General features: G+C 33.3%; 1 protein-coding gene and 1 pseudogene across 1 annotated transcript; one reads left to right on the plus strand and one right to left on the minus strand.

The window, feature by feature from the left end:
* The first annotated feature begins 5949 nt into the window (after positions 1-5949).
* Positions 5950-6375, plus strand: LOC113690641 (hevamine-A-like). Its single transcript, XM_027208633.1, has one exon. The coding sequence runs from the start codon at positions 5950-5952 to the stop codon at positions 6373-6375; it is 426 nt and encodes a 141-aa protein (XP_027064434.1).
* A 4016-nt stretch (positions 6376-10391) lies between these two features.
* LOC113690642 (tRNA-splicing endonuclease subunit Sen2-1-like) lies at positions 10392-11580 on the minus strand (annotated as a pseudogene).
* Between the last annotated feature and the right edge of the window lie 3022 nt (positions 11581-14602).

The raw sequence follows: 14602 nt of genomic DNA on the forward strand, positions 1-14602 counted from the left end.
TTAAAGAAAGGCGCTGCTTGGGAGGCAACCCAAGGATTACAGTATTAGTTGTGATCATTTTTCATTACTTTGCAATTTTTTCAGTTCTATTTTTCTATTTTGATTGTTTTTGTGGTGATGGACAGAAGACTAGGGATTCCAAGGCGTGCCCACGCCTTGAAGGGGGTACGCCAAGTCAACCGTTCGAAGTGGAGACTAGCAGTTCCAAGGCGTGCGTACGCCCTGGAAGGAACTCTTTTGGATTTTGTAGAGATGCGACGGTTAGAAGACTACAGCCTCCACGGCGTGCCCATGCTTTCTAACCCCTCCGACAACGAAAGTAAAAAAAAATTTGACCAAGATCCTACTTTTTCCACTTTTCCTTCTTCTTTGACTGGCCTTGTCCTATCTCTTCCCAATTTCTTTTGTCTACGCTTCAACACTCCTTCTCCCTGTTCTGGACAAGCCGCCGCCGCCGCCCTCTATCATCGTCCGCCGCGGCCGCCTTCCTCCTAGCCACGGTCTCCCCTCTCTTTCTCTCTCTCTCTTTCTCTCTCTCGCCCTCAAGGGCAGCCACACGCCATCCCACTCTCCCATTGGCAGCCGCTACCCATGCCACCACCAGCCGCGTGCCGCCACTGACTCTCCACCACATCCGGATCAGGCAGGTCCGTCCTCCTATCATGCTCCTCCTGTTTGGGAATCCCATTACCAAAACCTCCAGGATTCCTTCGATGAGCTAAGCACACAGGTGACGCGATTAGATGGCCGTCTCGCAGCGCTACAGGTCTTCGCCCGTATTCAGGCAGAAAATCAAGCAGCTTTCTATGCTCACATTGGATTCCAGCCGCCACATCCTCCGCCTCCTTAGGATCTCACCGCACCTTCTCAGGAGTCAGGGAAGTTTCGCTCCCCTTGACCTTGCACTTTATTTGGTTGTTACATTGCGGACAATGTAGATTTTAGGTGTTGGGGGGGGAATGGTTGCTATTATTTCTTTTTACTTCCATTATTTCCTTTTATTCAAAAAAAAAAAGAGAAAATATGGGAACAACCAGAAAAGAAGAAGGAAAAAAATGGAAAAAGAAGAAAAAAAAAGATGGGGTGTAGTTAGTTGACTTTATTTCTATTGCTTCGTTTCTTAACTGCTAGAGCATGCTGCTATGATGAATTGTACAATCATGGTGCATGGGTATGTGGTCAGATATACTAGCTGTGCATTTTGCTTCCCTTGGCAATATCGTTGAATGTTGAATATGTTGGACCTGACCCATTCTTGTAACTTTTGGGAGCTTTTGAGCCATGCATGAGCACATTATTCTTGTTTGCTCTATTTTTGTTTGATTGAGTGGGTATCACACATGGTATTGGCATTCTAGAACTTGCTACTTTATACATGTTGAGACCACATTTTGTTGAACTGGATGCATTTGAAATGATAAGGGCATTTAGCATTTACTTTCCTTTAACTCTATAAAAACATGCCTTTATTTTGTCTCCCAATAGTGAACCATTTTGAGCTTTTATCCCTCTCCTTTGTTTGTTAGCCATGTTTGATAACTCAAAACCTTTTTAGACTTTCTTACTCACCCTTGTGTCGTTAAGGAATGTCTGAAATTTCATTGTTTGTGCAAGGCAAATAGATCTAGGGTCGCAAGTGTTGTTAGAGTAGAATTTGTATGGTGCCGTTTCTGTGCATCTGGAGCAAAAAAAGGGAGAAATCGGCAAAAAAAAAAAAAGCTGGTGAGCAGGAGACTCTACCTTCCAGGGCGTGCCCACGCCTTGCAAGACGTCCTCTCCAAAAAAAAAAAAAAAGAAAGCAGCAGCTCGTGAATAGAAGACTCTGGCCTACAAGGTGTGCCCACGCCTTGCAAGCCGCTTGCTCAAAAAAAAGAAAAAAAAAGAGAAGAGAGAGGAAGAAGGGGACGAGTTTCGACACTTGCACAGTGGAAATAGCAAATGAAAATGCCTTGGTGTGACATTGCCCCGTTAAAGCGTTGTGGTTATGTAGGGAGTATCAGACATTTTTTTGCCATATTACACCCTATTTTTACCTTCTTATCCCGCCTTTTGCCTAAACCCCATTACAACCCTATTAAAGTCCCTTTGATTAATGTGTTTAGTTCACTTTTGAGTGGTGGAGATGTGATAAATGTGCAAGCCTATGGTAATGCCATTCCGTGATGTTGATTTGAGCGTTCCTAGTATTCATACATTTCCTTTGAATTACCACCTGTCCGGTGTGTTCTAATTTTGGCAACATTGTCAGGATGAAGGGATGCTTGTGTTAGTGAAAAATTCTGCATAACCCTTGCTCTCTCGGTTGTACTTCTGAGCTCCGAAATGCTTGAGGGCAAGCATTACCTAGGTGTGGGGGGATTTGATAGAGCGGTTATTTGGCACATTTTGCACTGTTATTTTGTCCTAATTTTGGCTACTTACTGTGCTAAGTATTGAGGTTTTGCTCATATTTCATATTTGTATGAATTATAAGTGGTTGGTGTAAAAAGTGATTTCACGAGGCAAAATTCCAGAAGACTCTCTATTTCATGGCGTGACCACGCCAGAGAACGAAAGAGGTATATCAAAAGGACGGACCCGCAAGATTAACATGAGGAAACCAAAGGTGGTCCACGTGAACCAGACACATGGGATCGGACCCCCTGAGACAAGGCCTTAACCTTTTGTGGATTTCTCCTGCGGCGGTTACTAAAGATATAAGAAGTGCCAGATTTGCGTACAATCAAAAAACATTAGCTTTAGTTTTCTTTTTCTCCTTTTTGTCAGACGCTTTTCTTTGCTTTTGTTTTTCTTCGGCAGCAAATTAGGGAGCCAGATTTACGTCCAATCGAAACAGTAGCTTTAGTTTTGCTTTTCCCAGGCGCTAGACATCTTTCTCCCTTTTGACTTTTAACTCTTTCGCTGGGCAATTTCTTCGTGGCCTTTTGCTTTGTGATTGCGGCTCCAAAACGAAGGCGAAGTCAGGGCCCTCTCGATTGTTCCTTCAATTAATTTACCTTCCCAATTCTTCGACAATTAATTGAATGAATTCAATTAAATCACGCGGGATTGACACGATGAGGAGCGGCTAATTTTCTCTTCTATCCAAAGGTTGACGCGAGGGCGCGGTTCATAGCATCTGTGAGATCTAATCAAGCTTTCATTATTTCTTCCAATTCGTTACTATTCATGCTTTTCCTGAATTAATTGTTCATGGGTATTTTATTAATTGAATATCAACGGCCGGGTATTTAATTTAATTTGATAGCCTACCGTCACGTTAATTAAATTGAATCCGTAATTATTCGTTTAGTTGACAACTAGTGACAGCCACCATAATTGGCTTTATGCTGGGGAAACGCAGGATCTAATTTAAATAAACCCTCTTAGCGTGTTTATTGGTTAGGGTTGGGTTCTTCTAGTTTTAATGCAACTGGATAACTAAATTCCTATGGTCGTATCTAGGTTTGTTTTCTGGTTAGGGAAGCAGTCAATGGTCGTACTTTGACTGTCGAAAAAGTAAGGAAGAATTGGTTGTCAGAACTTGTTGATAGCTATAACCAACCTAGTGAATGAATGAATGAAATATCTTTGCATTGATGATCATTTGATTAGACCGTGCCTGAATAGTTGATCCTTTGGGTAGAATTTTATTGATTGCTATTTTTACTAAATTGAACTTGTTGAGTTAGCTCTTGAATTTTATTTATTTTATTTTTATTTTCATCCCATTAATCATCCCCCAATTTTATTCTATTGACTTAGACAGAAACAATTTCCTACCCGTTCCCTGTGGAATCGACCATACTTGCCATTGTACGCAAAATTAATATTTTTATAGACAAATGTGGTATATCAGATCAAGCAAACTCTTCGGGAACAGGATGAATCAAGTAACCCATTGCACACCTAGGGTCTGCTCCAGTACTTGGATTTGTTCTATAATTAATTGTGGTAGTAATTAGGACTTTTTAATAATTATTATTGCACATGTTCGGCACCTGTCAATAAGTAGCATATGCTAAATTATATTTTCATTTGTCGGAAATCAATATGCATAAGATATCACCGAAGGACTAAATAATATTGATCTCTTAAACAAATCATACCTAAACTCATGATATGATACGTTGTGCAATGCTCACCTTTATACTCATGCTATTGTCTTTTTTTCTATTTGTTTTTTGAATGTGCAAAATTCTTTTGAATATATTGGTGGAAAAGCATAATATCTTTTACAAAATTATTCCAATTTATTTATAAAATGTTAGCACTTTAAGGGAAACTATGTATTATAAGAATGGTCTGATAATTTTCTAGTGAACATAACTACTACATCAAAAACTATAGGATTCTTAGAACTATAGATGTAGGAGTAAGAATGAATACTAGTAATTATGTGTTAAATTTGACAGCTAAAATAGCGTACACTACAGAAACAAAAAAAAAAAAACGGTTTTGCTGCGAGCGAAAAAGAAAAAAATTAGGGTTCCAAATTTATGTGCAAAAATGTCTTTTTGGCACAAGTTTTACAATTGTGGTGTCAAAGAACTTGTTACCACCGTATCTTTTCCCTTCCTTAATTATTTTGGTAAATAATAAACTTATACCCTAATGATTAAATACGTGGTCAAAAAAATATCAGTAGCTTTGTCACAACTTTCATTTCATTTGGCATAGTAATACCTATAAATATTACGTAATGAATTAAAATTGTATTTTGGTCGACTTTAATGTTATCCAATTGTCATTAATCACCTTAATCCCAAATATACATAGATTGTAGAAACATAGACAAAAGCACTACAGACTACTTGTTTTTATAAACAAACACAAATTAGGTATTTAATGAACATATAGCATGACGAACAAGTCATTCGAAAGTATTTCAAGAATGGTCAAGCATTTTCTGTTGTGATATATTCAATTGTGCATATAGGCCTCATTACACAAGTTTATGTAAGGCACAGAGTACATGCATGTAATTTACTTTTTGAAAACCAATGTCATACTTGGAGGCCATTTCTTTTAGCGTATGGAAATATACATATGGAAAGAATAGGAGGAGTAGAAATAGAGCAGATGCTGACGTTTGTAGGATCATTTTGATGTACTTTTCACTCCTAATTGAACGATTAGGATGCACTAAAGTCAAACGAGAGGCACTGGATTATGTGCTGTGCTTGATGTATACACATTCCTACCGATTTAATACCAATCCAACTCTTCAAAACCCATTGCACTTTCCCCATTCCTCACCAATTCCGGCATCCCAGCAAGACAGTAGATTCTTTGTTTCTCTTGTACTCAAAGAAAGAAAACAAAAAAGAATGGAGGAACAGATTACCAACACTAAAATTCCAATCATTAAAATAATTTCGGATCTTGGTTTTTCGCAAATCAATTTGTGCTTAAAATTCCTACCACTTTATATCTCATTAACATGGATTAACTGATTGACATGATTCTCAACCTTTTTTTTTTCCTTCTGGGTGGTAAAATTGATTGCTTGCGTTGGATAAGTGTTCCCTGAAGGAATTTAACACTAGAACGGGGATTAAGTGCAATTAATTTCTAAAACCACAAGGGAGTTTCCAATAATTGGTAGAAGGGAATGTTTTTGAAATTATCGCTAAATATTATATATGCAAATACATATTTCTATCATGGTCGATTATCCTTGCGATGGCAAGATTCTCAATTTAAAAGGTTAATTTAGCAACTGGATACTCATAGGTCAAAATGTAGGACTGTATGCGTGGATTATGATAAGTGCTTATAAAAGTTCAATTAATTTTCACAATGAAAATTCGAAGCCATGAATTGTTCTTTTATGCAAATATTTTTCTTGCATTGATAATGTATATATTAGTGATTTTTTATGCACAACGTATGTGAAGGACCTTTGTTTTTTTTTTATCTTTATATTGCAATCCGAGCATCCCGGATAAGTGCGCCTCCCTAGGTCCTATGATAGATTTCTGCAAGGGCCAAGGCATCAAAGTATTTCTTTCCCTTGGTGGGAGGCCTGATCTTTCTCCTGATGATGCTCAGAAAGTTGCAGATGATATCTGGAACAATTTTTTGAATAATAGTGCAGGCCATGGTCCTCTCAATGCTACTGTAGATGGAATAGACTTCCGTATCCAAAGCGGATCAAACCAGAGTCTGGATGTTCTCGCCCAGGCACTCTCGGCTTATAGCATACCTGACAGAAAGGTGTACTTATCTGCAGCACCACTTTGTCAAATTCCTGACGATTTCTTGACGCTGCTATCAAAACTGGCGTCTTTGACTACGTGTGGGTGCAATTTTTCGATGATCCTTCATGTGAATACAGTCCAGAAAGTCCGTCTCCCCTCATCACAAGTTGGATTGCATGGTCTTGTTATCTAGACAAATATAGGAAAAGTCTGAAGTAACGATAGTTATGATAATGAAACTGTTTTTACCTGATATAACAGGTAAAAATACTTTTAGCGACCATTTGATTACCTGTTGTACTGGTCATCTAAATAAAATAGTACCTCAAATTTTAGTTAGTAAGTTTTGCATAAAAAATAGTAAGTTAACTCAATAAATTAGTAACTTTTATGCCTCAAAAAGTAAATTTGAATAAATATGGAACTTACCTTTTTTTTTGAAGTAAATTACTACTCTATATCTGAAACTTAGCCTTTGGAGAGTAAGTTTAGTTCAAGTAATAGTAAGTTTTTATAGATTAATAGTAAATATTGTTGATAGAATAGTAAATTTGGTCAATCATCAAAACTTACTAGTTTGTGGCATAAATTTACTATTTTACTTAAAGAAACTTATATGAAACAAGTATTAGGAAGTTTATTTGAAATGATGCTAAGATTTTTTTATGAATAATTGAAGCTTAGTATTATAGTTAGTAATTACTCGTAATGTAAATATATGATACACAATTGTATGTATCATTTATAAATGTTATATGTTTTAAGCATTTTAAATATACTATGAAAACTTTTTTTTTGCATATGACCTTATAAAATATGTAAGAATAATTTGTCATATTATAAATTTTGAATTATTTTTGAATTTGTGAAAGGTTAGAAAGATTGGATGACAGTAACAACAAATCTTTCGAGTTATATATAGAATTTCACTTATCTGTACATCACCATATTTTCTATAGATGAATTTTATGTAAACTGTTAAAATTATGAATTCACAAACGACTAAATCTGACTATTTTATGGCATATATTAGTCTAAAAGACTAAAAAATTACTGTAATCATGTGCACGTTGATTGTTGAATTGAAATTTCCTTTATTACTAGTACAAGTTCTTCTAATCAAAGCAAAATAAAATAAAACATCTTTTCCTATTGTATGCAGTAGTTATGTTTAATAGAAAATTATTAAAGCATTTTTACAATACATAATTTCTCCTAAAATTAGTAACATTTTCCATGACCTCTAACCTTGTCAATAATACTAACTACCGACATGTAGATAATCTTAAAAGCAAAAGCCATCAATATGACAAGAAAAGAATGTTTTCATGCTGAACAAAAAAAATTGCGATTCTATATAGAATCGAAGAAATTCATCATGAACGAGAATGAATTGCAAAATTATCACATTTCTAATTTCATGTGCATCCAGAATTTCACGCAGCATTAGTTTAGAAGAACTTTCCTTTTTCACACTAAGGAACCAATCCCAGTCTCTACGTCTCTTTTATTTTTTTTCTTTAACCATTAAATGGGGCCAAAGTTGTTAGCAGTAAAATACTAAATAAATTTAATTCCATTTCAAACTCTAGTTAATTGTATACTAATATTTTACACCACAATCAATTGAGCACCAATTTTTCTTTTTTTTTAAGTAGCTATTATTTATTTTATTACTTAGATTAAATATTTACATATAAAATAATAGCAATAAAATGCCAATCCTTGGATCAATGGAACTTCAATTATTGTTAATAAAACTAATTTTGCATTGATAAAAATTAGTCTACAGAATGAAAAGTCAATGGCAACAATTGCTAAAATATAGCAATTTTTAATTATGGGAAAATAAACAACTAAGTTTCCAAAATATTTCACTTTTATTGTTTAAAAAATCTCAACTTGTTGACTAAATTCAAAATAATTCTATTGTCAAAAATATTTTTTCTCAAATTAACTTTCATGATTAGATGTGAGATACAAATATGGTAAAATATCCCTCATACGTATGTCATGGATATTTCAGACTTTTAGTAAAAAAAAAATTTTGTTGTTAAAATAACATTGTATCACAGTGTACTAATTATTTTAGAACCATTTTATATGTGAACTAAATTTAGTTTAAATTATACAATAGATTATATATGCATGTGACTTTCATTTATAATTATTGGATCCCATTCTTATGAACAATCTCCAAAGGAAAAAAAATCCAGATCATACTGATTTTCTTATATTAATTGTTATACTAATTTTGTCATTTTTATTATTATATTATTTCTCATTTTGTTTAGACTCTTACTCTTATTATTTCTTGTGTCTCAGATGTAAATTTATTAAAATTTTATCATCTTATTATATTCATAGGTGTTAAATTATAAAAATTTTGATATATAAACAAGTAATATTCTATATATAACTAGGAAGATTTGTTGTTATTGTTATCCAAACTTTCAAACTTTTCAAAAATGAAAATGATTAAAAACTTATAATACGACAAAATTTTATTACATATTTTACAAGATTATGTGAAAAGTCAAACTATTTTTCATAGTATTTTAAAATATATAAATAAATTTTTTTAAAATTATACCTATAATCATGTATTATACAGGTATATTATGAGTACTTACTAACTAAGGCACTAAGAATTAATCATTAATAAAACATCTTATCGTTATTTCAAATAAATTTCCTAATACTAGTTTGAAATATGTTTTAAAGTAAAATAGTACATGTGTCCCATAAATCAGTAAGTTTTGATTATTAATCAATTTTACCATGTTATCAGTAAGAATTACTATTTATGTATAAAAACTTACTATTACTTGAATTAAACTTAATCTCTAAAAAGTAAGTTTGGGATATAAAATAGTAATTTATTTATTTAAAAAGTAAGTTTAATATTTATTCCAATTTATCTTTTGTAGTATAAAAGTTACCAATTTATTACTGTTAACTTACTATTTCAGATGGGAAACTTACTTTCTTATTTTTAAGTGTTATCCTATTTAGGTGATAGGTCTATCAAATAATCAAATGGTCGCTAAAAGTAAATCAAAAATAAATCGAAAATGGTCATATAAGTGTTATCCTATTTATGTCTCAAAAAATAAATCGAAATAAAAATGAAAGTTACTTTTTAAAAAAAATAAATTACTACTCTATATTCGAAACTTACTTTTTAGAGAGTAAGTTTAGTTCAAGTAATCGTAAGTTTTTATAGATTAATAGTAAATCTTGTTGATAGAATAGTAAATTTGGTCAATCATCAAAACTTACTAGTTTGTGGCATAAATTTACTATTTTACTTAAAGAAACTTATATGAAACAAGTATTAGGAAGTTTATTTAAAATAATGCTAAGATTTTTTTATTAATGATTGAAACTTAATATTATAGTTAGTAATTGTTGGTAACGTAAATGTATAATACATGATTGTATGAATCATTCATAAATGTTTTGTGTTTTAAGCATTTTAATAAATGTATGTATCATTTATAAATGTTATGTGTTTTAATAAATTTATTTTCTAGATCACAAGTATAAAAGTTAAAGTTGTACTCATGTAGCATAATGTTTGAAAATTATAGTAAATTTACCCATATATTAAGTTTCGTGAGTTTCAAATATATTTTGTATCATTTACAATATGGATTTATATGCACATTTTTATCAAAATTATTTTTAATTCGCAAATAGTATGTAAATTATTATAAAATGTCATTTTATAATAATCATAAATTTTATAGGTGAATGGTCTATAAACTGCTAAAATTGTCAATTTATAAATGAGTAAATCATACTACTTTATGGCATATATCAGTCTGATCAACTAAAAAATATTACCTTAATTAAGTGCACGTTGGTTGTTGATTTGAAAGTTGCACCCCTGTCACTATTTTGTTATTACTACCACAAGTTTTTCTAATCAAAGTTAAACAAAATCAAATATCTACGCTACATATGAGACTGAACTACTGAAAATATACATTTTTTTTCAGTTATTTTTGGAGAATCAAGGACCAAGTAAATGATAACCTTCAGGATTAATAAATGAGTAGCTCGAAAACCAGGGGGTATTGAAGTTTGATTCTGCATTTCCATTTTAAACTGGAAAGGCTGAAGACTTTTTTTTTTTTTAACAGGAACATGCAACGTTGATATCAATTACATTTTGAGCTTAAACAATCCACAGGGACTTGAATCTTTCTAAATTGTACAGAAGGGACAATCCCTTCTAAAACCATCAAAGCCTGCATTAAAAATCATCAAAATATTCCATGGCCTGATTTGTCATTAATCCTTGTTGACAACTGCTGCCGCAAATTCTTAGTGTCAAGATTCCCCAGTTGCAATTGTTTGGTTCTCACGGCATTGTTGTGGACTCCACCTAGTGATTGTCCTTTCTTCAACAATGTAACTTTCTAAACATGATGGCAATGTTACATTCTCTCCACATTTATCAATATTAACAAGCAACAATGTCTTTGCAACACTGCCACAAAGTCAAGTGTGCAATGATAATCAGACCAAACCATCAAACGCCCATTTGTTTCACCATTGTTATCAGACAAAACAATCACAGCATACTCTGAATGCACCAAAGATGGATGATGCCGGTAGGCGACAAAGTCCACACCATACTGTGATCCTGATCTAACCACCCAATTCTTCATCCGAAGATGAGAATAAGATTTGAATAAATTCGTAAAATTTTCCTTTTTAGACATCGTGTACATCCACAACTCTTCACTATCAATTTCACAATTATTTTCGTTGACAATTTTGATGCATTTTAGGACATAGAAGAGGTAAAAAGCTTCCTCCAGACCTAATTGGAACCACTGCTTATCCTTCTCAGCTGTGACTACCGGGCGGCCAAAACATGCTCGACTAAGTAGATCAGTTTGTTTGGCATCTGCTTGGAAGAGTACGCTCTGACTTTTGAAGACTTAGGAAGCCTCCTTTGAACGTATATTGATCACCAGTAATACAAAGCCACATGCTCTGACTTTTTCTGAAACCAGGATATGTATATATATATATATATATATATATATACATAGATGCTTAAAAGCGTCCCATTAAGGCTTTCTTAACTACAACTTCACCAAAGAAGCATCTAGAACAGACACTGCATTTATTGGCCGAACACATTGTATCCCCATTTGACCGAAAGTGTATCCCGAAAGCTTATTACTATGGAATTCAGACCGAAAGCGTGGGAAAGTCTTATGGAATTCAGACCGAAAGTGTCTTCTTGTATGCATAATAGTTGAATTTCATCAGAAGATAATTTGTCGAGCCGATCAATAATGGTTCTCCAACTTATACCACCACCATGCTTGGGCGATTTCTTAGATAACTGTACTAGCTCATCTACATGAACTGTCATGTATTCGATTTTCAGCATGATGCTAGAAGCTATCATGTCAAAAAAGCTATCATGTCAACATTTGTGTTGGTGTATGCTTTCTGAGATTTTAACTTAAATTCTTTGTAGTACATATGAAATATTGCAACTTTGGACTCCTGCGCAATCCATACTCAAGCTGATCATACCTAAAGATTGCAATCCTACGCAACCCATACCCAAAGATTGCTGAAAGTTATCTCAAATTGCATCCCTGTTTCATATGTAAAAGTTTAAAATTAATAAACCACCGATTTAAATGATTTATTTAATAGTTTTATCATCTGATTTTTCTTTTAGTCTTGAAGAAATAGAAATTACCGAACAAATTTGTGCAGTCAAGTTGTCCTCTTAAATTATGCATAAGATCGAACTTTTGTATGCCTAATGAAACACTACATAGTTAGAAGTTAAAAGGCTTGTTGCATTTGACAAATAAATTACTCTATTTGGGTCAGTGGATTTGAATTCAATAAAGCATTCAGTTGAATGGATTCGGTGGATTTGGAAGTTAAAAGGCTTGTTGCTTTATGCTTTTAACCCCGTACAGGCATCAATCATATCATACAAATTTCTTTTTGACATTTCAGCAAACAGCTTATATGCATTCCAGAATTAACTGCTTTTCCCATAAATGCCGACACCCTCCTATGTTTCACATACAGGGTCTAAGTCATTTCCCATACATTTTTCAAGTTGGCAATCAAATCAAATGAAAGATAAACAAATTAAAGCAATATAATGAAGTGATTTTCAAGAAACATGATAGTCTAACCTTTTGGCTGTTATTTTTTATCCGCTCTCTTGCTTGATACCACCACCCAGCCTTAATAAAATTCTCAACCTTTTTGCTGGGTCTGCATATGCCCGATCGATCAGGAAGTAGAGATGGAAAGTGTGGACTGAAAAATTTTGCAAGGAAAAAATTTCTATTCCATCATGTCCTGATGTGAGAAAATAAAAAGAAGGCAACCAACTTTGGAGAGGCAAAACCGTTTCAGAAATCGGTGGTTTTTTACTTAAATATGGAAATTTTTTACTTTTAGTATTAGTAAGTTTAGTTTAAACAAAAGTAAATTTTGTCAAATAATAAGCAAATTAAATTACTCAAAGTGTAAATTTGTACTTCTGACTAATACTTATCTTTTAGGCATATATTTACTAGTTTTAATTAAAAACTTACTAAAGTTAATATTAATTAGTTTAATATAATATTTAAAAAGTCGCTAAAAAACTTGATCTGTCACTAAAGGTAATGGAAATCTGTAATAGTAGGTTTCCCTAATATCGTTATCATAACTATAGGCACTGTAGCATTGTCCTTATCTGCAGCACCACTTTGTCAAATTCCTGATGATTTCTTGACGCTGCTATCAAAACTGGCGTCTTTGACTACGTGTGGGTGCAATTTTTCGATGATCCTTCATGTGAATACAGTCCAGAAAGTCCGTCTCCCCTCATCACAAGTTGGATTGCATGGTCTTGTTATCTAGACAAATATAATACTACATTATTCCTGGGATTAACAGGAGATTCTGACGCTGACGGTTACATCCCATGTGTACGGCTAGTCATTGAGATTCTTCTCTTTGTGAAGCGGTTTCCCAAATATGGAGGGATCATGATGCTTCAGGGCAAATACTACTGCCTTCTTTCCAGTGAAAAAATCAGGTCTTATGTTAACTCTGATGTTCTGGCTTATGGTAGAAAGTCCATGAATAAGTTCCAAGCCATCTAATCATGAATAAGTTCCTCTCGTTACCTGCTGAGAGATGAAATGTAATCCTGGTTGTTTGCCAGTTATGTATAACTATGGGTTATGAATTCCCAAATTAAATAAAATGTTGGTTTTCCTTTCGTAATAATATTATTGTAATACTTTTTGAATTTTACTACCAACATTCGAGATACAAAATTAGTGCATACGTATGTAAAATCCAAAGTTCAAAACCTTTAAGCCTTTTGCAAACTTGAAATGAAATCTCTACCAACTTAATTAATAACAACTATAAAATAACAATTTTTTTGGATCTTGACTTCCATTAGTGAGCTAAATTAATAATAACTTCGATAAAATAATAAGATAATATTTAAAACAAAAACCTTACATAACCGAAGTCCAGAATGAAGAAATGGAAAAAAATGGTACATATTGTAAACAAAAAACGCATTCATCTAATGCATTTTCTTATGAAATAACGCATTTCCGAAATGCGTTTTATGGTGAGATTAAAAAACGCATTCTACTAATGCGTTATTTAACCAATGTTTTCATATTAAAATAAATTTATGAAAATTAAAATAACGTATTTGAAAATTACGTTTTTATTTACAACAACGCATTCACTGGATGCGTTTTTCACCTTTTGAGAATATACTCAAAAATCACTATCCTTTGGGAAGTTAGTTTAAAAACTCACACTTTTTGGGAATTTTACTCCTTATAGTACACCTGACAAAGAGGTGTACTTATCTGCAGCACCACTTGGTCAAATTCCTGACTATTATCTTGACGATGCTATCAAAACTGACGCCTTTGACTACGTGTGGGTGCAATTTTTGGGTGATCCTACATCTGAATACAGTCCAGCCTTGTGGATTGCATGGCATTGTTATCTAGACGAGTATAATACTACATTATCCCTGGGAATAACTAGAAATCCCGACACTGACGGTTTCATCACATGTAGGGCTGCAAACGAATCGAGCCGCTCGCGAGCGGCTCGAGTCAAGCTCGAGTCGAGCTCGACATTAATCGAGCTCGAGTCGAGCTCGAGCCAGCTCGAGTCAAACTCGAGCTCGAACTCGAGCTCAAAATATTAAGGTCGTTAGCTCGCGAGCCGGCTCGCGAGCTTGAATATATATATATATATATATTTTATTTTTATTTTTATTTTTATTTAATAATAAAATTACGTATATTATATATATATATATTTTATTTTTTATTTTCATAGTGAAATTACGGATATATCCTTAATATTTTATTATTTATTCAGAAAAA

The sequence above is a fragment of the Coffea arabica genome, chromosome 5c (genome assembly GCF_036785885.1).
Source record: "Coffea arabica cultivar ET-39 chromosome 5c, Coffea Arabica ET-39 HiFi, whole genome shotgun sequence".
Lineage (NCBI taxonomy): Eukaryota > Viridiplantae > Streptophyta > Magnoliopsida > Gentianales > Rubiaceae > Coffea > Coffea arabica.

Excerpts from the sequence above, each read along its gene's own strand:
- LOC113690641 (XM_027208633.1), top strand. The coding sequence starts at position 5,950 with ATGATAGATTTCTGCAAGGGCCAAGGCATCAAAGTATTTCTTTCCCTT.